Genomic DNA, 26,363 nt, shown 5'->3' with positions numbered 1-26,363 from the left:
AGTAGAACGTAAATTAGATCGGTGACAATTCGAGGCACTTTATGGCACTCCCCCCCCAACTCTAAAACATTCGTATTAATGCCAGAGGATTAGATTTCTCACTTACCTTTGAACTACTAATATTATGTGGTTTATCTCATTAATTGGTGCATAACAATATGAAACAGAACAGAACAACGTTCTTATTCTCACAATTCAAGTTTAATGGTTTCAAAAAATGTAAAGGCGCTATATTACTTAAAACAATATATTTTGTACATACTTATTAATTCCAAGAAAGGTAAAGATATGCAACATTGTCATTGGAAGAGACGCTCAAAGTTCAAGCAGAGAGAGAGAAGAGAGAGAAAGAGAAAGAGAGAGAGAGAGAGAGAGAGAGAGAGAGAGAGAGAGAGGAGAAGAGAGATGGACAGAAGGAAGGTGACGGTAGACATTAGAAAAACAGACAGTTATAGCCCTCATTGTAAATGAGACCATGACATTGGTAAAGGTGATACAACTGGGTTAGCTGGTGACATGGCAGAGGTATTCCAGTCATATTGAACTCGTCAAATAAATTGACAGGAAATCATTCTTAAGATTGAAATAAACATTTTTGTGTGCCACCGGCCCATTGATCCACTCTGCCATAGACATTTGCATTTAACAATGTATATGTGGAGATAGAGTAAGCGAAAAAGGTCTAGAATTGTATGCAGGTTTAGTATATGCTTCTGCTGAAGTTACATGTTATGGACATGATGAGTTTCCATTGATAAGAGTTGTTATTGAGGGGGAAACTTGTCCTAAACATGCATCAGAGATAAAATGAGACGAGGAACAAGGAGAGGTATAAGTACAACTAAATGTCAACCTGACATGGTGCAAAAGTTAGACATTGTCATAGTTTATTTATTCATTCTTCAATTCACTCGCTCTTTCATTCTTCCTTTCATCCGTTCCGAACGGGCCTCGTTCCAAGCAGGTCCTCTTTCTCAGTAAAGCATTTCCTGTTATTGCAGTGAACGACACACAGGTACAACGCACAGAGTTCACACTTTGACCTAAAGTGTTGGACAAAGACATCTCGTAAAGTGTCATTAAAAAAAAGGAAGGAAATGAAAAGTAACAGGTGCTGCTGTAGTTAAGCAGGAGGAATGACAAAAGTGGTTCCTCTGCTCCTTGCTTCCTCTAACGCATAAGAGACAAGAAGCCAACAACCAATGAAAAAAACACAACTCTTGAAATTCAATCCCTTTGTCTCACTACAGCAGTATCCTTTGGGACCAAAGTCCATATCCAGTTCCGAATCTCCAACAACTCTTCTTCAACCCTTGTGTTCTCTTCGAGTCATTCTGACCCATCAGTCATTGTGACCCACCGTCATATTACGACAACTTTACCGCATAGAAAAACAAAGTGAAGCATTTTCTTTTAACCGTTGGGCTGTCTCAGACCCCCCATATTGCAAAGGTTAAAAGAAAAGTATTTGTATTTGTTTTTGTATTGGGTAAAATTGGGTAAACACAACGATGGTTCATTATGAACCTTTGGGTCATGTGACCCGAAGGCAGCACGAGGGTTAAAATCGTAAGCAAATACCCACGTTTGGAGGCCTGACCAGATAACATGCCATCTAGTGTCAGGGATGGACTTCATTTTCTTTTGATTCATGAGCCAAGCCAAATCCACGGCTTTGTCTCTTGGGTGCTTGGGAAGCACAAAGTGTCTGATACATGACAGGGTGTTTGCATGGGTACATCGCATTGCATTGGAAACGTCCACATCCACATGAGTCGATGCCGAGGAGGTGAACCCCTCAGGAGGCTGATACATTTCTGACTTGATCGGAATAAAAGGCTAAAATGGTTACTTACAAATGTCTGTCCTAATGGCCAGCAGTCAGTACAGTTTTTTCAACCAAACATCCCACCTCACGCACACACATGCAGCCACTCGCCACAACGTTATCTAGCCTCATCTGAAATGTTTACCTCAAACATGGTTTAAGTAACAAAATCCAACCAAGAGTAACAAAAATCCAACCAACACTAATACATGTAACAATAAATGTTTCTGTTATGGCGCAAGCAGTGAATGATAAGCTACACCACAAAACTAAATTGACATTCACCACTGGTTCCACTCCCCACTAAATCTACGGTACAGCACTCTCTAAAATAATAAACCGTTCCATCTCCTCACTCTGTGACCCTCTCAGTTTCAGGGATTCTTATTGGCTAAAGTGAAAGCTCACTTGATCAGGAACACATTCACAATGATCAACGTCAAGGCTTTTCCCTGACAACCGCTCCTTCATACAAGTCAAGATCTCCTTTTACAAAAAGTCCCATTTTGGGGTCATTTATACTTAACTTCTGTATCTGTTTTTAGGGAATTGTCACAATTTTTCATAAATATATTAACTCTTTATTTGCAATTTATGGTCTTGACTTTCCAAACCTGGTAACTGGAGGGTCATCTTTATGTAGCACCAAATGAGGACAAGCCTCCACAATACATGATAAATGGCAATTAAACAGTAGAAATTCAAACTCAAACTGGTTATTGCTTCGAGCGGTTACCTCACTACAAGTTTGACAAACCCTCCCCTCCCCAAAACCACACTTGGAACTATAAACAGTTCACCAGGAGTGACAAATACCGCTGGTGATATGGCAAATTCAGTTATTTTTTTTGCACAGCATCAAAGCATCAAATCTAGGTGCATGCTCTATGTGCGTGTCTTGTATTCATATGTAACAGATCATTCAGGGTTTTTTTATATGTAAAAGAACCATATGTGTCTGAAAATGTGAGTGTGTGTGTGTGTGTACAGAATGTGTGTGTGTGGTGTGTGTTTATATGTAACAGCACGTTTACATCCATCCCCCAGTCCAACATCTCCCCAGTGAGACCACTGTTTCATCCAGCCTCACTCCTACTGCTGCCCCAAACTCCCACCTCGACGCTGGAACATTGTGCAAACGTTCTACCAAAGTTCAGATCTGCAACCCCGGCGGCACTGCCAGGACACACGCACGACCTGATGCAAAAAAAATGATCATAAACAGAGCCCTTTAAATTATAGACAACATGGTTTTGTTGTTTTGTTAAACCACAGTCATTGTCCCTCAGGTGTGTATGCATGCTCAGTTCCACATGGTGTACTAGTGTCAGGGGGTGGGGCGGCTGGTTTGGGGTGGACTACACTGAGGAGTGTGTGCTGCGTAAACTGGGCTGGGCTGGGTGGGGGGGCGGTCGTGGGTATTGTAGTCCAAGCCGACGTAAGGGGATTAAAGTGGTGGACTCCAGGTTTCTACCGGGAGATCATGGAGCTGGATTGTGATTGGCTGGAGGAGGTGGTGGCGGCGCTGAGCTGGGAGAAGCCGCTGTGGCTGGACTCCAGACTGGTCATAGAGCCCCTGAGAGAGGAGAGAGATGGAGGGGAGGAGGAGAGAGAGAGATGGAGGGGAGGAGGAGAGAGAGAGAGATGGAAGGGAGGAGGAGAGAGAGAGAGATGGAAGGGAGGAGAGAAAGAGATGGAGGGGAGGAGAGAAAGATGGAGGAGAGGAGAGAGATGGAGATGGAGAGCGATGGGAGAGTGAGGGCGATGGAAGAGAGAGAGAGATGGAGGGGAGGAGGAGCGAGTGATGAGGGGAGAGCGATAGGAGAGTGAGAGCGATGGGAGAGAGAAAATGAGGGAGGTAGAAAGGGCGGGGGGGGGGGCGATAAAGACACAAAATGTTAACGTTCACTCAAAATGGTTACATCCATATATTGATGCTACTTGGCCACACAGGTCTTGACAGTAGCTGCTAGTGAGGTTCAAGTACACAGCTCTGTGCCCTGTCATACAACCCCCGGGTGTTCAAGGATGCAGACTCATGCAGCAAAGTCAAACCTTCAAACAGGAAGAGGATTCACTCTGTGAGGCCTAAGCTCCATTCTGCACTCTGCCACAATCAACATCATACTATTGTACAAGCGAGTAACTAGTGCACAGTGTTTTGAGTGACTGGTTTTGTGGCCATAGATTAAAGCATGGGTATAACAGGGTAAAAAGAAAAAACAGCAAAGGTCTTTTCAAGTAAATGCAAAACAGAAGCTGATGAGGTTGAGAAGGTTGGTATGATTGGCTTTAAAGAAATACATTTACCTAACTATATATGACACTAGTAATCCTGAGAAAATGTTGAAACCTTGCTGCGCTTGTGTGTTAGATAAAAAAACAAAAAAAAGACGAAAAAAGCTTTTAAGATTCCTGTTACTGGAAGTCAACCATGCAAACTAAGTGGGGTGAGGGCATCTATCTAGCGGAGAGCTAATGAATGCATTTCCTCCTTTCTCTAATTCAGGTGAATCACAGAGAAAGAACGAGGCCGGCTTGTTAGCTGACACTAACCAAAGCCATTAGCAAATAAGGCAGGATACACGCATCTCCTAGCCCTGCTTGCTGAATACAGGGCCGTCGTCAAAGGCAGCAGAAAGCAGCAATGATGCTAAGCTAAGCTAATGAGTGTGGGGAGGGGGCGGGGGGGGGGGCGGTCAAACCAGGCCACTTACAAACTCTGCACATCGTAGCAAGCCGTTCTTCACAGGAAGAGACAGAGAGGGAAGGAGGGTTGGTTGGTGATCGATAGGAGCGGTACAGAAAAGAAAAGGCAGTAAAAAAAAAATAGGACAAAAAAAAGGATTCTGCCCAGGAGATTAAGCCTTCTAACTGACATAACTCTATAATAATTCTAACTCTCAAGGCTAACGCAAACACCCTATAACATCGTTCAACTGGGCCAATACATGATAGGACAGTACACTAACAGAAAGGATGCTCTATCACGTAAAACAATGAGAGGAACACAGATCAAAGTGAAGAAGATGACATCCAATGGTCTCACACGCACGCACACACACACGCACAAACACAGCTGTCCAATTACCTGAAGTCCTCGGAGCCCAGGACCTCGGTGTAGTACATGACTTTACACTTGTGTGAGGAGACCTGCAGGGAGGCCAGGACGTCGTCCACCCGGGGCAGGTTGGTGGCGGCGCAGGCCGGCGTGCCGTGGAACTTCCACTGGAGGATGTAGAACCCTGGCCAACGGGTCACATGGGAGCCCTGAGAGGGAGGGGGAGAAAAGAGAGAAAGGATTTGATACATTCACAACTGCCATAACATTGACATATTCACAAACGTATCTCAAACATCCTCGGTACGTCTAAGACTGCTACCCCCCCCCCTCTACCTGGACACTCTCCCCCTCCTTGCAGGTGAGGGGGGACTCCACCATGCTGTAGTCCTGGCCCAGGGTCCAGGACCTGTCGATGAGCTGCACGTTGTTGCCCCCCGGGGAGGTGATGCCGTGGGTGGCCAGGGGGTCCTTGCGGGGGGTCTGGGGGGCCCGCTTGGAGTGGTAGATGTGGAAGACCACGTCGCCCTTGCACACGTCAAAGTCCCAGGTGATCACCGAGGACGCGTCGATGATCTCAATCAGGAGCTGAGGAGGGAGGGAGGGAGGGAGAGAGGCGGAAAGGGAGGGAGACGAGAGAGGAAGGAAAATTCGATTGCGAGGGAGAGAGGGGAAAAAGAGGAAGTGAGAGAGAAGAAGAGAGAAGGAAAGAAAAGGGAAGAGAAGGAGAATGGGGTAAGGCAGAAAAAGAACAAGATGAGAGGGGAACAGCTGCTGGTGAGATAACAAGCACAGACCTTCATATGAACTGTGTGAATTCTACTGAACAGAACCATATGGCTTTTTTAATCTCATGTTATATAATTGCTGTAATACCATATAAAAAGACAAAAGTAAAAAAATAAAATCATGTATTGTGCCACATCCCAGGCTAAATCAATTACAATTATATTGTATCTTTTGTACCATTTGTATTTTTTGTAATATTAGTATTTTTATATTGTAAATGATGGCAACTTTATATTTTAATTGTAAGTATTGCTAGTCTATGTACCTTTAGTATAGTTAGATCTCATATTTAAAAAAATTAAGATTCCTATATGTTTAATGTATGCACCTTCCTGCCAAAGCAAATTCCTTGTCTGTGCAAACTTTCATGGCGATTAAAACCTTTACTGAAAAGGTGGTCATTTCTTGCGCATTTTCAACTGTGGTCCAGTAGGTGGCAGTGCTACATCTATCACAATACACCACAGGAGCCTCATTTAACTCTCATTCCCCGCATTCCCGTTTCAATCTCCTACCTTCCCATCTTGATTACACTTTCCATCTAAACACAGTTTCCCATACATTGAGCCCCACCCCCCAGCTCTCCCCCTCCTCTCCCCCAGCGGCGGTGCTCTGTGCCTGGGCTCACCTCGTGGGGTGCTCCCTTGAAGACGCTGGCGCTCTGGTAGATGGTCTCGGTCCACAGACGGATGTCCTCGTTCTCCAGCTCCTCCGCCGTGCGGTACAGAGACTTGGGCACCAAGCCTCCCTCTGGGACCTCGCACTAAAGAGAGAGAGAGACACATATTTTGATCAAGAAAGAGAACCAGATGTCCTTGGCATTCAATAGGATACTTCATGTCAAAAGCAGTATCGGTTCACACACACACACACACGCACACCCTCTCACCATGCACTCTCCTCCCAGGAAGTCAGGGATGACCTCCTTGTCGATGTAGTCTACCAGACCTCCTGGGCCCTGGTAGTCGTTCCCCGCGTAGATCAGGAACTTTTTCCGCGTGTTCTCGTCGATGAACGGACTGACCTGTGAAGAGGGGAGAGGAGATGTCGGGATTACACACACACACACACACACACATCTTCTAAATGACCTCATGTGTTTTAAGTCTGAAGATCTTTTTGAGAAACTGTCTTCTAAAACACCCACCGGCATCTCTATGCGGATGAGTGAGTGCAGTGCAGGCTGTGTACACTTATCGATGCATTCGAGATACGGTACCAGGTCGAGTCATGGTACCGGGGTCAGGGAAGGGGGCATGTAGTGCCTCAGAGTACAGTGTGCGTGCGTGTCTCACCAGGGTCCAGAGCACAGGGAACACCCGGGGGGCCCTCAGGATGAGCAGTCTCCCCAGGGTCTCGGGGTAGTTGGCCTCCACCACCTCGATGATCCTCAGCAGGGCCTTCACCCCGGGCCTCCACAGGTGGCGCATGTTCAGGCCCTCCAGGTCCACCAGACACGTCCAGCAGCTGGGAGGGCGGGGGGGGTGGAGGTAGAGAAAGGGAGATAGGGTAGAGCGAGAGAGAGAGAGAGGGGGAAGAGCGAGGTAGAGTGAGACAGGGCAGGGTCTCCCAGGCTCTCCTCCTCTCTCTCTCTCTCTCTCCCGGCCCGGCCGACATCACAGGGAGTTTCTGCATGGCTCTTCTCAAGCTCACGTCCTCATCCATATCTGATAGCTCTGACAGCAGCCTGATAGCATCTCCATTTCCCTCCCTCCCTCTCTCATCTCTCACCCCTCCTCGTATCAGAGAGGAACTGTACACTTTGAACGTTTATTTTTTTTGAGAGATAGCAACTGCCTTGGCCCTAGAAACCACACTGGTGATGATAAATAAATGTGTGGGTTACCTGATTGGTCGGCCAAAGACTTTGGTGTTCTCCTCACAACGTCTGAGGCCCTCCTCGTTGATGGACAGGACCTGGAAACACAGCAGACAACCATAAACAGCTCATCCGCAGCGGAAAAATGCGCTGGCGCACTCGTTTGATTGACAGCGAGAAGGGCCAATCAGAAACGTACATGTCTGAGAAGAGACTCCTCCCCCAGGGCTCTGACCAGCCCCTTGGTGTCCATCTGTCCCAGCCTCAGGATGTAGAGAGGACGGCCGTCTACACACACACACACACACACACACGATATAAGATATCAGATGGGGTTTGATAATCATGCATCTGCACTTCATCTGATCAAATTAACAGTGGTGTCCATAGTGTACTTGCTGTACTTGCAGGAAAGAGCTTTTAAGTGTTTCTCAGTGCTGTGTGTGTGCGTGTGTGGGTGTGTGTGTGTCAGAGAATAGAGCTCCAGCTTTAAAAGGCAATGTATGTTAAGCTAACTGACCTACATATCCATCTATGCAGCGCTTGAAATGTGTGTGTGTGCGCGAGTGCACACATGAACGCGTGTTTGACATGAATTCATGTTTCAATTCATGTTTACAGAGTACAGTCGGAACTCTATGTGTACATATAAACACACACACCTTTATCGTGGTGGTGCCAGCCTCCAGTGTAGTGGTCGTGGAGGACCTGTGGGGACGCCCAGGTCTCCAGCAGGTAGTCCACCTGGTGCTGCTTCCTCCAGGTGAGGGACTGGCACAGGATCTCCCTGGCCTTGTCCATGTTGAAGTCCCTGGCTCGCAGGAAACGCAGGATGTGCTCGTCCTTGGGGATCTGGAGGGAGGGAGGGAGGGAGGGAGGGAGGGGAGAAAAAAATACGGATTAGGGGAGGTGACTGGATGCGTGTGTGCCCGTGTGTGTGTAGCTGTAACTGGATGTGTGTGTGGCTGTGTGTGTGTGTCATACCTTGCCCTTGTGTGTCTCCTGCAGCCACTGGCGTAGTCTGATCAGGCAGCTCTCCTGCAGGGGGGTGAGGTCGCCTAGGTAGCGGATGATGTAGTCAGCGTCCAACTTGTCTGCAACACACAAACACAAATTCCCATTAGCCCTGCACTGTAACAACACCAAAGGCTTGTGGGTAATGCAGTCAACGACCTTCAGGAGCGCCCGCTTGGCTCTCGACCAGAGCGCCGGGCACGCACACGGTGCCGGCGTTGGCGGCGCTGTTGGCGGCGCTGTTGGCGGCGCTGTTGCCGAGGTCGCTGTCGTTAGCGTCGGCCGGCGGGGGCGCGGCGACGGCGACGGCCGGGGGCTCGGCGCAGGGGGCGGGGCCGCTGCTGGACACGGCGGGGAGGGGCTTGGCGGGCGCCGGGGTCAGGGAGAGGCTCCAGCGGGGCACCTGGGTGACGCCCTCGTCCTCCAGCTCCTTCAGGTAGAACTCGATGATCTCCTTACCCTGCAGAGGGGACACGGCGACAACACGAGATCATTCAAGCCGGCAGGGCACGAGCAGAACCTGAAAGAGAGGCCTGCGGGAGGGCCTTCGACGTACAGCTCGACGGAGCGGGTTTACGTTCGCATTCCGCTTGTGTGACACTCTAAACGCCACACTTCACCACTCGCAGAGGAGGGGAGAAGTGGGGGGAAGGGAGGAAGGGAGGCTCCTTCCTCATGTGCTGCCACCAGGGCACATACATGCTGGGAAAGGCTATACATGCTGTGTGGAACTGTGTTACGTTCTGCGCTCGGCACTTAAAGACTGGTGGTACTGGAGCGATGAGACTTTTGACGGCTGGTCTGGTTTGGTTCAGTTCTCACACACCTTTTTGATGCTGGTGGCGTACTGCTTCATGGCTATCTTCTCCACCGTGCTCTCAAAACCAAAGAAGGACTTGATGTCCAGGCTGGCAGACTGCTCAAAACATGTCCAGTCCTCGTTCTCTGGGTGGACCTGCAACACACACACACAGTTATCATGACCCAGGGTGTTACCATAACAACCACACACAGCTTGCCTCCTGTGCTGACGCACACGGGATGATAATGACACGTTCCGCCAGCACCAGCCTGGAGTGGGAGTCGAGTGAGTGTCTGGATGACGGGCTGCGTGGTCATGTGACGGAGCAGAGCGTGCAAAGGGACGATGACACACTCGCACAACGTCACTTCTATCGAGTGCCCACTGAGCAGCGCGTGTTGGCCGTGTCGGAAGTGGGAGCGTTGAAATGTCACAACGGGCTCCGGGGCGGAGGGAGTCACAAGGATCGTCCCGGGGTCCATGATGACCTCTGCGCTTCCCCTAAACGGACGGAAAACGAGCCTCTCGAGCAAAGCTGCACCGTCACGTTAACCCCCCCCCCCCCGGCAGCCAATCGTTTGCCATCGTTTTTTTCACCGAGATCTTGGGACCTGTGTCTGTCTAAGCTGGCCGGCCATGAGCCTTGCTAGCCCTTCCTGGGTACAGAAATATTCCAGCTTTAGCTGGAGTCCATTAGCTAGCTCGGTCTAATTGAGCTGCCTAGCCTCTTTAGCCTCCGCTAGTGGAACCATAAAAGGCCTCTTTGAGACAGCTGCAACGCGCGGGAGCTAAAATAGCACGGCTAACTCGTTAGACGCTAATGCAGTGTGCCTGAGAGGGATTGACCTCGTTAACTCAGAATGTGTACATTCATTTAAGATCCGGTCTGAGGTCAGATGGAGTTTGTGTGTGTGTGTGTGTGTATAAAACATACAGCAGTGGGCCTGGGTGAGGCAGGGCTGATGTCAAGTCCGTGTCTGACTCCATTCATCCGTGACGCTGCGTGTGCGTGTGTGTGCTTCCGACCAAGGGGTTTAAATTATGAACGCACAGAGAGCCGGGTTTAAGTAGCTACTCGTTTGCAGCGTATGCTAGGCTAGTGGGAACGCTGTTCCCGCTCCAGCGAGGCCGTTTAAGTGCACGGGGAGGGGGGGGGGGGGGGGGGGGCACAGGTGAGCGGCTGATGTCACCCACCGAGTAGCAGCATGCTTCGTGGATGATGACCCGGTTGGAGAAGGTCTCGTTGTGGGACTCGATGTGCAGTGTCCTCTCTCTGCGGTTCAGAGTGTTGTTCTGACTGAAGTACACATAGTCCACCCCAGCAATCTGCAGAGAGAGAGAGGCAGAGAGAGAGAGAGGCAGAAAGAGAGAGAGAGACAGAGACACAGAGAGGGAAAGACACGTATTAAACCATAGTTACAGCTTAAATCAACTCGGCACAATGAAACCAGTTTGGAAAACCGGAATTACAATCCGATCAATTATCTCAAGCAGTCAACACACGACAGAACCCATGACTGCAACCGAATGAAAACGGAAGGAAGGAATGTGCTGTGAGGACGGACATGGGGCATCGAGGAGACGGTTCGCTGACCCCTGACCCCAGGACACGGGGGAAGCCACGTACCCGTTTGAGGAGCCGTGGGGCGTCCACGTCCAGGGCGCAGCGCCGCTGGACCTTCTGGACGGAGCCGTCCTCGCTGACGTCCTCCTCCACCACGTCGCTGCCCACGAACATGGGGATGAGGGGGCAGGTGGGGAACCGACGCTCGTAGGCCTGGGAGAGGGAGGGAGGCAGGGAGGAGGGATGAGGAAGAGGGCATTCAAAACACCCAATTTAAAATCAACACAGACAAACAGAATTACACAATGCGTGACGTCCTGAATATCGACAACACGCAACGGCTGGGCAAGGGTATGCTAACGCTAAAGCCTGTTGGGTAGCAGTCTACGCCAGGGCAGCTGTTAGCATCTAAGAATCTAAGTTTAGCTCCGAATCGGATTATAATGGAACAAATAAAGGACAAAAGTGAGCTATGGGTACGTAGAGGGCCCACAGTTTTTTTTTTTGTATGCCTCTTCTCCCCTGTTACTACGGTCATCAGTTCTTCCATTACATGCTGACTGGGCAGGTCTCTGTTGTGGCTTGGAGTCTACAGTTATTTCACGGAACGAGAAATGGGGTGAGGATGAGGAAGAGAGAGAAAGAGAGAGCGGGAGAGAGAGAGCGACGGAGAGAGAGAAAGAGGGAAGTGTAGTGGACACAAACCCACTTCTGAAAGGAACAGAGAGTGAGGGAATGGAAAACGTGCATTGTGCCTGAACACTCAGTGTAGAGCCGGGGCAAAGGAGGCTGCAAGTAAGAGCCTCAGAATAGGTCTTATAAAAGGCTTTTGGGGTCAGCAAAGTCCACCAAGCATCAGTAATACTGTAGGCCTACTGGTGTTCTGTGGAGTGGGTGTGTTGAAGTGTGAAGGCTTTAAAAGGTTTTTGGATTCGGGTTAGGTCCTTCCCATGCACAAGAGACCGTCCAAGCCTTAGCCCACTGGTAGGAAAGAGGAGCGGTGGGCGAGCTTCAGAAAATGCTTCGCCTCATTTTTTGGGTTCCTAGTCTTGTTTTGACAATCTGAAGTATTTGCGAGTAGGAACATGACGCCTTCTGGCGACTGCTGACCATCCATCTGAAAACAGAGCCTTCTTGTTGACTGCGAAACAGCTAGGCGGACAGGCAACGCTGGAAGTCCTTGCACGCCAAAACAACAAGCTATAGAAGTGTTGACTGCTTAGTATGGGCAACCAACCACAGCAGCCTATTATTCGTGTGCCCCGTCTGTGGGAAGGGGGGGGGGGGGGGGGGCACAGCTCAGCCTTCCTGGCTGCCAGGGCCATTGAGTTGTGTGCCCACTCTGGCTGTGTGAATGCTGAGCTCTGTTTTTCTCTCTCTCTCTGCCCCCTACCGCTCTAGAACAGGGTCCGGAGCCTTGCCCGGTCAGCACTTCTGGTGTGACTGGAGGAAAACCCACCCGAAATCCAAAACAACAGCAGCAACAACATGACATGACATGCTAGCACTTGCCGCCAATCCTCACACTCGCACCCACCCAAAAACAAACAGCTTAGTTCCAGCCTTTCGGAGTTCACTCTACAACACAGCATGCAGTTATGAGAAAGGACAAAACTAAACTGAGGACAAAATGTAGTTCATTAAACGCCACAGAACAAAAACATGTTGACCCATCGAAATGGGGCCGGGCAACAGCCTCCTCATCGCACCCTGCGTCAAAAACAACAAACACTTGGAAAGGGTTGGCTTCGCAAGAACTGCTGAAAATAGCCCAGGTTTATACTGGGACTGAAAAACAGGAATTTACAGAGATCATAATGCCGTTCTTAACAGGGGGAACGCTAGAACCAGTGGTCCAGAACGAAGGTGCTTCAAGCTCAGCAGCTCCAGCCAGACGCAGCGAGCTGCAGGAGAACAGGAGACGACCACCCTCCCTCCCTCCCACCCACCAGGGAGGGTGCTGGTTACCAGGAGACGAGGGTGGTCGTCTCCTGGTAACCAGCAGGAGATGGGTGCTGGGTACCAGGAGACGAGGGTGGTCATCTCCTGGTAACCAGCAGGAGATGGGTGCTGGGTACCAGGAGACGACCACCCTCGTCTCCTGGTACCCAGCACCCAGTCCACCACAGGGAGCCCCCACTGAGACCAAAAGACACTGCTCACTTAATCATGGGTAGAGCTCCATCACGTCTACATCACTGACATCAATGGCCGACCACAGATCCTGCTTCAGTTCGTTTAAGGTTTTTGTTTGGTCACCCCAAATGGTAAAAAAAAAAAGAAAAACTCAAATCTATCTGGGTTTATTCCTACCTGACAGGAAGCGGAATACATTTACATTGCATGGCTGCTGCCTCTTGGTTTCTCTGAGTATCTGGAGAACGCCTCGCTGAATGTCTGAGGTGAATTCATTTGCATGACTCACATGGCTGTTTGTGTTTGATAAACATTTGCCTGCAGTGTTTGGTACACAGCTGAATGCGTGTCTGAAGCCAACTGGGTGTCAATTTTTGTTGGCCTTGTGTCTCTCTACCAACAGAGAGAAATTGGGCGAGATTGAAACTAAACTGGAAAGAAGTTATGCAACGTTCCACCCCCCCCCACACACACACGTCAGGCTCCAGGAGAAACATGTAACCCCTTCTCATCCTCTGCTCCCTGGAGCATATCGCCACATCACGCGACCTGGGAGTGGAAACAAAGTCTTTCAAACGAGTCGCCGAGGAGCCTGCGTGCCCGTGCGTGTGCGAGCGTGCGAGCGTGCACACACGGACATCCTCCATCCGTATTCTAAAGAGGGACTAAGGACAGGCCAAGTTATGAGTCGTAGCTCGAGGAATTTGAGGCGGAGATTGTTCTGTACTTTTCCCAGACACGCAGGAGGAAAAAAAAGAAAAGATCGCAAAAACAATACAAGTAATCTAATCAGCGGGTACAGAAAGGCTCCTGTGGTGAATGGTGGATGACTGTAGGACGATGGGTACACTGGTCCTTCTCTGTACTCGGGAAGTCACATGAAGGTAATGTTGGACAGGAAGTGAAAGGAGCTGGAAGCAGGGCGACAACCTCTTCCAGCTCGTGGGTAAGATCTACCCCTGCGGTTAGGTTTGAACTCCAACCCTGCTCCTGGAGATCCACCCTCCTGGAGGTTTACACTCCAACCCTGCTCCTGGAGATCCACCCTCCTGGAGGTTTACACTCCAACCCTGCTCCTGGAGATCCACCCTCCTGGAGGTTTACACTCCAACCCTGCTCCTGGAGATCCACCCTCCTGGAGGTTTACACTCCAACCCTGCTCCTGGAGATCCACCCTCCTGGAGGTTTACACTCCAACCCTGCTCCTGGAGATCCACCCTCCTGGAGGTTTACACTCCAACCACGGATGCAAACATGATTCAGCTCGTCAGACGGCTAATTAATAGAATCAGATGTACTGGATGTACTGGACTCGTTTCGATGAAAGCCGACAAGGCGTCCACTCTCCAGAAGCAGGGCTGGGTAGCCCAAGTGTAGGGAAGGTGTGTGTGTCAGTCCTGCCAAGGTGGGACTACTGGAGGTGGCGTATGAGGGACGGCCTCAGTGACTCTGCTAGATGCAGCCTCAACTGGTTCGCGTGTAAGAGAAATTGGGGTTGTGGAGTGCACCGTTTAGGGAAGAAGCAGAAAATAAACAGGCTCGCGCACACACACGCACTAACAGCAAGCAGCATGTTGGGCAGCTGCATGTGCTGTAGTCTTGACTTTGGTTAGACTTGGAATGCTATGATTACAGCAATGTAATCCTTGTGTGAAGGTTTAGTGTGTCACCGATGACTGGGGTGCCCAAGCTAACTATAATCTTCGGACATAAAGATGATGCAGACCCATTTCTTGTTTGTGTTTTAACCTTGTAACCATACAGCTTCTTCATACTGTCATGGGGAAAGGCCCCTCTCACAGAGAATAAAGGACACATCTAGGAGAGTAGTGACAGGTGCTGAAACAAGAGAGGACAAGTGTGTGAGAGAGAGAGAGACAGACAGAAAGAAAGAGACAGAGAGACAGAGACAGAGAGACAGAGGGAGAGAGACAGGGGTTAGGGTAGGCAGGGGCTCAGACCCCATCAGTAGGCTGAGTAACAGAATAGATGAGAGGGGCTGTAACCTAGCAATGTTACAACAAACGGTATTTGTCAGGCAAATGGTGTGTGCTCAGAACACAATGTTCGTTTGAGTAGGCCAAAAAGAAAACACAGAGGTAGGGAGGATTTGACCTTTCAATTACAAGTATGAAAGGGATTAACGTGAGCCTGACGCAAGTGGCTCTCTTTTGTCTAACACGTGCAAGTGTTTAGTTGACATTTCAGTATTTACACACAAAAAACAGTTCAGAGTTTTTTACCCCCCTTTCCATTTATTTTCTTATTTTCCATCACTGACTAATAACTCTGGGCTTGGCTCAAGTACACACGCACACAAACCAGCTGAAAACAATGGGCTGCATTATTGCATTTACTGCTCTATTCTAGAATGTTCCACAACTCTAGAGCCAGAACGTGTTGTTGACCAAGAGAAGAGCAGCAGCTCAGCCAATATTGCCCTGGGTTTCGACAATGACAGTGTGGCAGCGACCGGTATTAGCCACCTCTTGACGTCAGGGCCAAACAGAAAATGGTTTGGAGTAAGTGTGTGGGGGGGGGTGTTGAAATGATACCTGGCCACTGTGGCAGATGAAATCTTAAGGCTTGGTCTCAAAGGGTCCTTCACGCGGGGTAGTGGGGAGGAGAGAGAGAGGGGGGACTTAGTGCTTCACGTCACACCCGGGCAGTAGCAGGGATGTGTGGCGTCACGGACCAGGCCGTTATCGACTGGGTTCGCGAGGTCGTGTCTGCGAGCCCAGCTGGCAGGGAGGATGATGGGTAAGGAGGAGGCGGGGGGGGGGGGGGGGGGTGTCAGGTGTTTGACATGACAGTGCTGGTCACGTGACGTCTTGTATGTTCGGAATGGACAACGGTTAGATATGCGTGTCTACGATGAAGTGAGAGGGACGGAGAGACAACCTAGAGGGGCTATTGACAACAAAAAACACACGATAGATCATGTTTGGTAGGTGGTTACTGGCAGGCAGGTAAGGTAGATGTAGCCTACATCCACTTCCATTCAAGAGGGGATTACACAAAACTTACAGTAGAAATCACAAAACCCTCCCCCCCCCCCCCCCAGGCACAAGGCCTTGCTGACATCTGCTTACACAACGGGACTCGAATAAGACCGCAGCGCTCATAAAAAAGGGTCAGAGATGGATTTGAGGTGAGGCTGCGCTCTCCGAGTTCACTGCGGAGGACGCGGGCGTACGAGAGGGGAAGGAGGGCAGGAGGGGATCCTCATGGGAGTTTTATCTCTGAGATAAAACACTGCAAAATCCAAACTAGGTCACTTGGGGTAGTGGAGAAAGTGGGTGAGAGACACTGATAAAGAAAGAGAGAGAGAGAGAGACACTGCAAGAGAGACACAGAGAGAGGATGAGAGGAAAGTTACTGGGCGGTCGGGCGGCTCCAGACAAAACAAAAGCTCATCGACCGAAATGCAGAAAGATGAAACTGCTGGTGCCGACTTTGAGAAAGTCTCCCTGTTTATCTTCATATCTAGGTCACGCTGTGTTGCTGCGGCAAGTGTTCCTCCTCTCAGCACTCCCTCCCTGCACAGAAACACGAGACCTGCATGGGCGACTGGTCCCAATCCACTTTCGCCAACTTCCTCTCACTTCCCCATGTAAATCGAGTCGCTTTCACCACCACCAGCCAAACTGGTTTCCTTATTCAAAGGAACGCGCTAACCTCTCCCGTTGAGAGAGATAATGAGTATCGACGGCCTGTAAAGGAGAGCGGCTGACGAGGGCCTGGAGCAGGTGAGCGCTTCACAGGGAGCCTCTGGATGCTGACACACCCAGGCCTTCATCGGTCTCCTTTCCCAAGGGGGGTGGAGCTGCATTGGGAACTGTTGCATTTCACTTGTGTCATAAAAAAAACAAAAAAGGGTGCTTCCCTTAATCGTTTCAAGTCGTTTCCTTTTTGCCGTCGGCTTTTTTTCTTCGACGCAAATGAGCAGCTTAACACCGTGGCCCTCCACTGGGGAACGTCAGAGAGCAACGTTATCAAGTTACAAGAAACCGGGCTGCTTTTTACCGTCATCGACACCGACAGTAAAACTGCTCGCACGGGTCTATACCGCCAGTTTAAAAAACCGGAGGCGTCGTATCCTTGTTCGCTCGGGTCATTGCGGGGAAGCCTTGGCGTCGTCGACGGGGGTCTGTGGGAGGGCTGGCGCAGCGGAGGAGGCGAACGCAGCGCTTCCCATTGGTGGCTGACAGGACGTGGTGCAGCAGCCACTTCCTGGAAAGGCTGCATCAGTAAGGCTGAGCTGAGAGGCAGAGGAGGGGGGGGTGGAAGAAGGGGGGGGGGGGGGGAGCAGGTGATTTGTGAGCACTGCGTCAACGAGGAGTGATGGGTGTGTGTGTGTGTGTGTGTGTGTGTGAGGGGCAGGGAGGGAGGGTTGGTGCTGTGGGGAATGTGTGTTCTGTACCCTGCTGTAGATGTGCACACATTTGATACACATCACATCCTGCGTGTGCACCTGCACCAGGACACAAGCGTACACTATACCTTCACTCCAGCTTCACATTCAGGAGGATATAACGCAAGGTGGTGGTGGGCGAGGGACACACACACACACACACTTCTATTAACGTCACTCTCCTCCCTACGTCTTCTGTGACTCACTTTTCGCATTGCAAGGCTGCAGATGCGGGTGACGAACACATGAATGGTCATTTTGTGTGCGTATGCGAGTGTGTGCGTGTGCGATTTAGTGTGTGTGTGTGTGTGCAGCCCAGCAGGCAAAGCGAGGCGCAGTGGGGGAGGGGTGTCGTCGTCGCAGCACCCCGACCTTGCAGAGGGAGAGAGAGGGAGAGAGAGAGAGTCCTCGTGATCGGTGAGTGAAAATCAGCGGCGCTCTCTCTCTCCCCCTCTCTCTCTCCCCCCCAGTCGAGCTCCCCTGGTTCTGAGTCACATGACGAGCGAGTCTGTCATCAGTGCTGCAGCGGCTAGGCTGCGTGGCGCTGACAGAGCCCATCCTCCCCGGGCCTGGGCCCACTCTCGTCTCCGGCTGGTGTTTAGCACACACTACGCGCTGCGGTAAGTGAATTAGCCTGGGCAGACGGACGCCTTGATGACAGCTCTGCTGAGGGTGAGGACAGGGAGGAAGCGGCCTGCTTGGTACAGTACCACGCGGTGCTGAGTTAACAGGGGACGAGAGAACAGGAATATTAGGTTGCTTTGATTCTTAAAATCATGCCCAAAAAGGGTAATATTACCAGACTAGGAATAGCTCAAATATGGCCTGAGTGTAACTGAATTGCATAAAAAAGCCTAAACGAAACTCCATGGGATGAACTAGGTAACATGTAGGTTAAGTGCAACTGGCCGTGGCAGATTGCGGAGCTATTCCTGGACGAGAGACGAGTCCCTCGAATGTGACGCTCTGATTAGAGGACGCAAGAAAATGGACAAGGCAGCGGCTTACAGGGAGATTAAGAGGACAATGAGAGAGGAGCGTAGGGCCGTGTCAGGACGAGGGGCGGCCGAGGCGTAGGAGGAAGTGGGTCAGGACACGGCAGGATGGACGCGCGCGTGATGTCACTCCATGCTGCTTTGGGCCAGGCCGGGCCAGGCCAGGCCAGACGGAGAGAGAGAGAGGGATGCCAACCTAGTTCTGGAAACCCGAGATTGTGACAGTATACACCTAATGCTGCGGTCGGCTCAACACAACCATCCCTGTAAATAACTGACGCATTTACTGTACAGACAACCAGAAGTGAAATAAAAACCTGAAAGATTTATCTTCGCCACATCTACGTCCGCATGGCTGGATGATTAAGGAAAGAAAGGGTGTTCCGGGGATTCAAAACTGGTATTGTAATTTGACTAGTTTCCTGAAAGACACACAAGCCTAGCCGGGGAAACCAAGATAACCAGCACCAAAAAGCTATAATCTCCAAAAACTAATCTCCTGCCATTTACTGAAACCTACCCAATGGTTCTGGCCCTAGGTAGTGATTACAAACAGGCAGGTAACGCCGTGAGATGAGTTGCCAGCTTGAAGGGGCAGCCACACGGGGAGGGTCTGTGTGATGAGGCAGGCCAAGTTCACACTCAGACCCGCTACACTGTTAGTACGGCTTCAAAGCCCAGATACAACGCTGAGAGGAGGTGTGGGGGGGGGGGGGGGAGAGAGAGAGAGAGAGAGAGAGAGAGAGAGAGAGAGAGAGAGAGAGAGAGAGAGAGAGAGAGAGAGAGAGAGAGAGAGAGAGAGAGAGAGAGAGAGAGAGAGAGAAAGAGAAAGAGAAAGAGAAAGAGAGAAAAAGAGAGAAAAAGAGAGAAAAAGAGAGAGAAATAGAGAAAGAGAACGTGTTCGAGCAGGAGATGTGGGTGGGGGTCAAACGAGAGCGCAGTGCACACGATGTGCGTGTAATAGGGCACCCAACATCGGTACAGCCCAACTGCCCAGAAGCAGTTGTTATTCTCATGAAATTGGTTACATACACAGTTACATCATACATGTAGCCATGGAGACGTTGCTACCAACACTAACTCCATGGCAGCTTTTCCCAGGAGGGATTTCCAGGCCCTAGTCTGCACAAACACCTGGGATTAAAAACCTAACCCCTCTTGAAAAGATCACACAGAACAAACACTCTGTATTCGGATCCCTCTGCCTGTGGAGGGGGGGGGGGTTACGGAGGGGAAGAAAGACTAAAGACCAGCATTACCGAAACAGACAACTACAGTTTCAAGAGCAACAACTCCTGTTATTGGATTAAGTCTACCTGCAGGCGTCGGAGACTAAAGTGCCTCCCGCCCCCAATCATTCCACGTCAAGCACCTGAGCGCCAATCTTCTTTTAGCAAAAATAATCAGATAAGCCTTGAGGGAGAGGCCGGCGCTTGAGAGCCTAGCGTTTCTGAGTAGGTGCAGTTTGCTGTACATTCTTGCCTCAAGAGAACATCTCTTGGTGTACAATGTAAGGGGCCCCGGCAGAGACAACCTGACATGTAGAAATCCTTGGAATCCAGCCTGCTCAACGCACCCCAGGTGGACTTTAGGCCAAACGCTTCATCTCTTTCCTCTCCACCAGTCTTCCTCCCCTTTTCACAACAGCAATTATAAGCCCTCCAGCCCACGTCTCACTAAGCGTTGACAGTCAAGCCAACCAATAGCACCGAGAACAAGAGTTCCAGGAAAAAAAGCGCTTTATGTTTTCGGTATGAAAATCTGTTAATAATGCCACGGCCTCACATTAAACTGAAGTGGAAATTAAGCCCTGCCACTTACATAAAAAAAAATGCAACCTTTTTTGGGGGCCGCCATGTAAACCTCTCTCACTCTCTCACTCTCTCACTTTAGAGGATTTGTCCCCAAAAAATCAACTGATCCCTCTCCGGAACTCCCGATGCGCAGATGTTCCGTAAGTAGCAGGCCAGCACAACGCGTCCTGTTCCCCTCCCCTTGTGCTAACGTAAGGCCAGGAAGAGCTCACCCGTGTTGAGCCACAGCGAGGATTAGCACATCCATCCTCTTAAATAGGCTGGCTAGGCTAGGCTAGGCTCAGGCCAGCCGCCGCTAATACCTTGCAGAGAGAGAGGGGAGTTGCCATCGGAGGTTCTGTTTGTGTTGCTGTTTGTTTGCTTATTTAAAAAAAGAGAGACAACGCTTCTCTTGAACGACGCGTATCGCAAACACATAAACCTAACAGAAAGGTTAGGTCAAGGTTAGAGCCTTGCTCGGGTGCTTCTTTTCTATTTCTTTCTCGTCATTCCCTCGCTTCCTCCCTGGGGGGGGAGGTTGGACCGTGGGCTCAGTGACCGGCATGGTGCGATAATAGCAACAACAGCACGGACTCTACTTCCTGTTATTGAGACCGAGGCGAGACGGGAGCTTGGAAGCGCAGGCGACTGAACAGAGGGGGGGTGGTCGTTCCAGGTTAGCAGGCGGCATTGGTGTCGCATTTCCTCGCCTCTGCTCTCCCTCTAGAAAAAAACACACGGGGTTAGAGGGGAACGTCTCTCTGTGAACGAGTGTCAAGTAGCGCACAGCGTGAGCCCGAGTGTGTCCTTTCAACGTCAGCTGTTAACAGGGTTCCCCCTCCGGTCGGTCGGCAGCTAGTCCCGTCAGTGAGGAAGTGAAAACCACAGGTTTGTCTTTGCAGAGCACTGACACGGCCGACACAATCGAGGCTGTTCCGTACGGCTGGCGGTTGGTACTTTGGTTTGTTTGGAAACACTCATCCACTCTGCCACCTTCTCACGAGCGGCGTTAGGAGCTGCAGATGAGATTCAGTCTTCTGTACTACCTGTCGCTCAATAGCAGTGTCAAAGTGAGAATGTATCATGGTGCTGAATGAGAAATCTTGGATCGAATGCTAACTACACACAAATCAAAACCAAACTGGGACATCAATTAGAAGAAGAAAGGAAATAAAACCCAGCTAGACCAAAAATAAGTTGTTGGTTATATTTAACATTGCTAACTACAGGTTCAAAAGACTGTCTTTCACTGGCCTGCACGAGGCACAGTAAAGCAAGAGACAGCATTTCATCCGGAAAGGGAAACGACTGAAATTGAGAGCTTTGTTGAGGGCATCTCCAAGTGCTAGCCGTTTGGGGTCTCAAAGAAACAAAAGTGGAAGGAAATTTGACAGAGAATTATATTGTATTTTCCTCAAAGCAAAATGTCAAACGTTATACTTAAAGAAAGTCAATATCATTTCTGGCTAACATTGTAATCTCATGACAAGCATTGTTGTGCAATATTGTAATAAGTAAAGCTTTCCAAGAATCCACTGAACATGTGCAAACATTAGCCTACTACTAGTGCACAAATGCTATCACACAATACACCCTCGACAGGGCGCTCACAGTGGCTCACAGGGTAAAAGCACGTACCACTAAGACTAAGACCTTAAAGCAGGAGTCCAGGTTCAACCCCTGCCTGGGCCATTTCCTGCATGTTTTCCCTTTTCTCTCCTTCCAACAACCTCTATAATAAAGGCCAAGAAACGAGTTCGACAAAATACTAAAAACACTCTCAGAGACATTGGGTTAACACAAACAAACATGAGTACAAATCCACATGTGCAGACAGGATCTGCTATGTAGCATAACCAAAGCAATCAATCTGCACCGATGCTGGAAGAGAGACTTGCAAAGTGGAAGTGAAATCATTGTCTGAAGGTATGTTCCATACACACTGGCACACAGCTGATGAGGGTTTGCTGGGATTTAATAGGTCCTTGTACAGGCTCTTTCTTCACAGAAAAAGCCTATTCAAGAAGCGGACACATCAAACAAAGGTTTAAACCTTTAAACGGAGAACTCAAGTTACTGCTCAATCGTATTTATGCAACAGCATTCTGCAAATCTTCCCTTAAGTCTCCACCAATGTCCATTCTTACGACCCCCCAAAAAAACGAGTCCGTCTTTTGCGATGACTCATAGTTCACTTCTAAAGCCGTGCTGCACCACTTAAATAACTGCCCTCGTTTACCAGAACCCAATCATTTCCATCTCAATCTAATTCCGTTGCAGCAGCAACCCCCCTCCCCTTCCCCGCAGAGATCTCCAGCATCAAAGCCACTTGGGGAAGGCCGAGCGGTGTTACCATGTACCACAGTCCCCAGAATCCCACCCTAAACCCCCCCACCCAGCATGGGAGTCAGGTGGCTGAGCGGTGAGGGAATCGGGCTAGTAATCCGAAGGTTGCCAGTTCGATTCCCGGTCATGCCAACTGACGTTGTGTCCTTGGGCAAGGCACTTCACCCTACTTGCCTCGGGGGAATGTCCCTGTACTTACTGTAAGTAATGTAATGTAATGTACAGCCTCTCCCTAACCAGTTTATTTATAGACTCTCTCTTCGCCACTCCGCTCGATCCGACCCCGCTGCTAAGGAGATTTGTGTCCCGTCACTCGTTGCGAGAGGATGACATATTTCAGGGTGGAAACAGCACCTGCATCTCACCACTACAGTGGAAACAGCACCTGCATCTCACCACTACAGTGAAACAGCACCTGCATCTCACCACTACAGTGAAACAGCACCTGCATCTCACCACTACAGTGAAACAGCACCTGCATCTCACCACTACAGTGAAACAGCACCTGCATCTCACCACTACAGTGAAACAGCACCTGCATCTCACCACTACAGTGAAACAGCACCTGCATCTCACCACTACAGTGAAACAGCACCTGCATCTCACCACTACAGTGAAACAGCACCTGCATCTCACCACTACAGTGAAACAGCACCTGCATCTCACCACTACAGTGGAAACAGCACCTGCATCTCACCACTACAGTGAAACAGCACCTGCATCTCACCACTACAGTGGAAACAGCACCTGCATCTCACCACTACAGTGAAACAGCACCTGCATCTCACCACTACAGTGGAAACAGCACCTGCATCTCACCACTACAGTGAAACAGCACCTGCATCTCACCACTACAGTGAAACAGCACCTGCATCTCACCACTACAGTGAAACAGCACCTGCATCTCACCACTACAGTGGTCTAGTCGTCAAACTGGGATGTTTATGAGATTGAATGGAAAAGTTTCATTTGGAAAAGGGTATTTTTCTGGAACGAAAACCTTACAACTTTCTGGAAAACTTAAGGTAGAGTTCCCGAGAATTAAAAAAAAAAGCGAATAGAGCACCTGTTGTTGCCCGCAACTGGACTTCTGAATCTCCCCAAACCACAGAACCCTCTGGAGACTCTAACTCAGCCACCATGCCCAGCCCATGGAAGATTACCAAACATGCACCAACCCACGAGCAGCTAATCAGCGCAACAAAATAGTTTCCTTCTTTCTAATGGTGTGCAACACTGAACCAGGTCTCAGCATCTTAGCAACACCGCAACCACTGAACTAAGGGTGGTGTTGCGCTGAAGATGATGCAACCCAACATGGCTCATTGCAGCATTAGCGTCAATGTAGCGTCCATTGTATGTTATTAGTGTGTCCTAGGCTGAAGTCTGCTGGGAGTGCTGTTGTAAACCTTTCGCACAACATCAAGTCTAAACAGCTACTTGTGTATTGGTTTGTAGGTGCAGCCTTATTCTCTGACAATTTCACATACAATGGGCTCAACCATTAAAGGCTGGGTAGAGCCATCAAGGCACGCACGCACGCACACACACCATGTGGAGCAGGTGAGTTTCTGAAAGCCATTCATTACCATTACACAATCCACCACTCATACAAGCAGTGTAATGAGTGGAGGTGGGGCACTTAAACCACTTACCGCCATCACCAGCTCAAAGGGCTGCTTGTACACCCGCACAGGTGACTGATACTTCTGCACCATGGTGGAGACTACTGTGGTGCCAACAACCTGGGGGGGGGGCAGGAGAGAATACAAGGAGAAAACAATTTTCCATTACATAAGTGAAATTAAACATTTCAAGCCTTATTAAGACAACTAGGCCTAACTGTCAAGGTTGCATCAGAAAGTGTTTTTGTAAATGAACATTGCCCAAGGTGCCAAATCGTTGGGGATGACCAAACTACAAAGGCTTGGGCATGGAATTAAAGGGACATTTCACTAATTCTAACCTTGATAGCCTACATTTGGGAGGTTAGAACTCCAAAACTCCCCAAGAAACTGTTGTCTGGATTGTAAGTTTTGATGTTTGGAGATGGGCATGTGTGTGTGTTAGGGTCGCATGAAACAGCGAGGAACGGCGCGGAGCTGTAGGGAGCTGTCTGGAGAGAGGCACTAAGGAGGACACTGCTGTATCAAGGCCAGGGAACCGTGTCTCGGATCAATGGATGCTCCGGTTCTCACCGATACATCAAACACAAGCACCGCACTGGGGACAACACTACGACACACACACTGAGGACTACTGACCTCGTTATCAGATATACCTGCAACAACGAGCTGGGATCAATCTTAAGTAGCCGTGTGTACGTTACGGCTTTTGAGTCACATTAACAGAAAGCAGAAGGTTTGTCAGGGGCGTGTATGCACTTCGCCTTAGCACTAGTAAGGATGTTTTAAAGGACTGAATATGGCAGACAAAGCTACAACATCAAAAACCCTTTACTAAAAGTTTACTATTCTACAGGATTCTAGGACTTTTACCGTCATGTTTCAGATGGTTGTTGTTCCCTGTTAAGCAAAAGTTGACATCAGAGGAAGTGATGATGTAAGCTACAAAAACATCAAATGCTGACCAAAAGCTCCATCAAACAATATTGTTTTTTTACTCATGCACTCATTGTTCACTCATGCACACCCAAACAGACAAGTAAAACAAAAACACCCACGCGTAACTGACGGGCACAGACAGGAATATGAAGTGTGAAATCCCCAAGTGCAAAGCCTATGGTTCACTGGAAGGTTCCACCATTCTCAACTATTCTTTGCTTGTGATTTTTATTTTGTATCTGGCCAGTGATAGCAAGGTACCTTGCTTAATCACAAATGCAATTCAGTGCCGAGTAAAACTAACCTGTCTGGTCAACACCTAGCTAACGTAGCATGCTGGCTTAATGAAATTCACAATGATTGGGTCAGACAGGCAAGAACATGCCGAATAAAAACACAGATCTACTCACCAATTACTAAAATAATTTCAACAACGACTTCGTTTGAATTCAAAGCACTCTTCGTTTCGTCCAAACAGGCCAACCAAAACAGCTATTCCCATACCATAATAAGGATTTTCACTTTGCCGGCAGATTAAAAAAAGCCGATACGGAATCTTAGCTAGCTAAAATGCTAGCTCGCTAGTGAGCCATCACTCAATCGTGAAAAATCAACGGCTCATCTTTACATAGGTATACTGTACACGACTGAAGAACAGCGACTCACTAGAGTTTCAAAATTAGAAGTGAGTTCAAGTGATTAGGGCTTGCACTCTGCCATATAATGGTCTGCCTAGGAGTCGCCTTGCAAGTAGATGTTTCACCGAAACCTCTCTCTCCCTCTCTGGCTGCCTGTGCTGCGCTAGTCTCATTGACAAGCGGGTTATGCTCCTCCTCTCTCCTCCGTGCTTCTCTCTCCCGAGAACTCAGTGCCGCGGTCCGCTCATGAAAAATTCCACTGCCTCTCATATTGCCAAAAGCATCTAATAACAAGGGCAAGTGTTCACCTTGAGATGCAAGCGAACAAGTTACCCGTATAGTTAAAAGCGTTGTTCTAGATTGTTAAATGTTTGTTAAATTGTTAAAGATCAGCGGCCCTGACCTGTGGTCATTGCTATGTAATAAATGCGTCACTTAGCCTATATGAAATCATTGTATTGTCAGATAACTGCAATCTGACATTTTGTTAGAACTGTGTGTGATCTAGAGACTAAACGCCACTGACAGATGAGCAAAATGCCTTATCCTGGTACAGCCTGTGTGTTCTACTTTACATCTCACACTGAAATCAATGTAGAC

The 26,363-nt window shown here is 49.3% G+C and overlaps 1 protein-coding gene across 2 annotated transcripts; it reads right to left on the bottom strand.

Moving 5' to 3' along the window:
• Window positions 1–865: 865 nt before the first annotated feature.
• Window positions 866–25,846, bottom strand: si:dkey-237i9.1 (SEC14-like protein 1). Of its 2 annotated transcripts, XM_067258918.1 has the most exons (18): window positions 25,536–25,846; window positions 24,217–24,306; window positions 10,941–11,090; window positions 10,508–10,639; window positions 9,338–9,466; window positions 8,671–8,971; window positions 8,482–8,591; window positions 8,160–8,349; window positions 7,697–7,785; window positions 7,525–7,595; window positions 6,974–7,145; window positions 6,568–6,702; window positions 6,307–6,441; window positions 5,226–5,477; window positions 4,920–5,098; window positions 4,546–4,572; window positions 1,557–3,404; window positions 866–1,301 (listed from the first exon to the last, which is right to left on the bottom strand). In XM_067258918.1, the coding sequence occupies exons 2-17, from the start codon at window positions 24,277–24,279 to the stop codon at window positions 3,299–3,301; spliced, it is 2,241 nt and encodes a 746-aa protein (XP_067115019.1). In that variant the 5' UTR covers window positions 24,280–24,306; window positions 25,536–25,846; the 3' UTR covers window positions 866–1,301; window positions 1,557–3,298. The 2 variants fall into 2 exon arrangements, with proteins under 2 accessions (XP_067115019.1, XP_067115020.1); XM_067258919.1 differs by lacking the exon at window positions 4,546–4,572.
• Between the last annotated feature and the right edge of the window lie 517 nt (window positions 25,847–26,363).

This window comes from Osmerus mordax, chromosome 21 (assembly GCF_038355195.1).
Source record: "Osmerus mordax isolate fOsmMor3 chromosome 21, fOsmMor3.pri, whole genome shotgun sequence".
NCBI classification, from domain to species: Eukaryota; Metazoa; Chordata; class Actinopteri; order Osmeriformes; family Osmeridae; genus Osmerus; species Osmerus mordax.
Note: the sequence above shows the minus strand (reverse complement) of the source record. Positions and strands in the feature narration are given on the sequence as shown.

What these genes read in the sequence shown, in the direction of transcription:
- si:dkey-237i9.1 (XM_067258918.1), bottom strand. Translation starts at nt 24,279, where the DNA reads ATGGTGCAGAAGTATCAGTCACCTGTGCGGGTGTACAAGCAGCCCTTT. An exon ending in AGGAGACACACAAGGGCAAG is followed by an intron (nt 8,350 to 8,481) that starts GTATGACACACA and finishes CCCTCCCTCCAG; the next exon opens with ATCCCCAAGGACGAGCACAT. An exon ending in TGCTACGATGTGCAGAGTTT is followed by an intron (nt 3,405 to 4,545) that starts GTAAGTGGCCTG and finishes CTCCTCTCTCAG; the next exon opens with GGGCTCTATGACCAGTCTGG.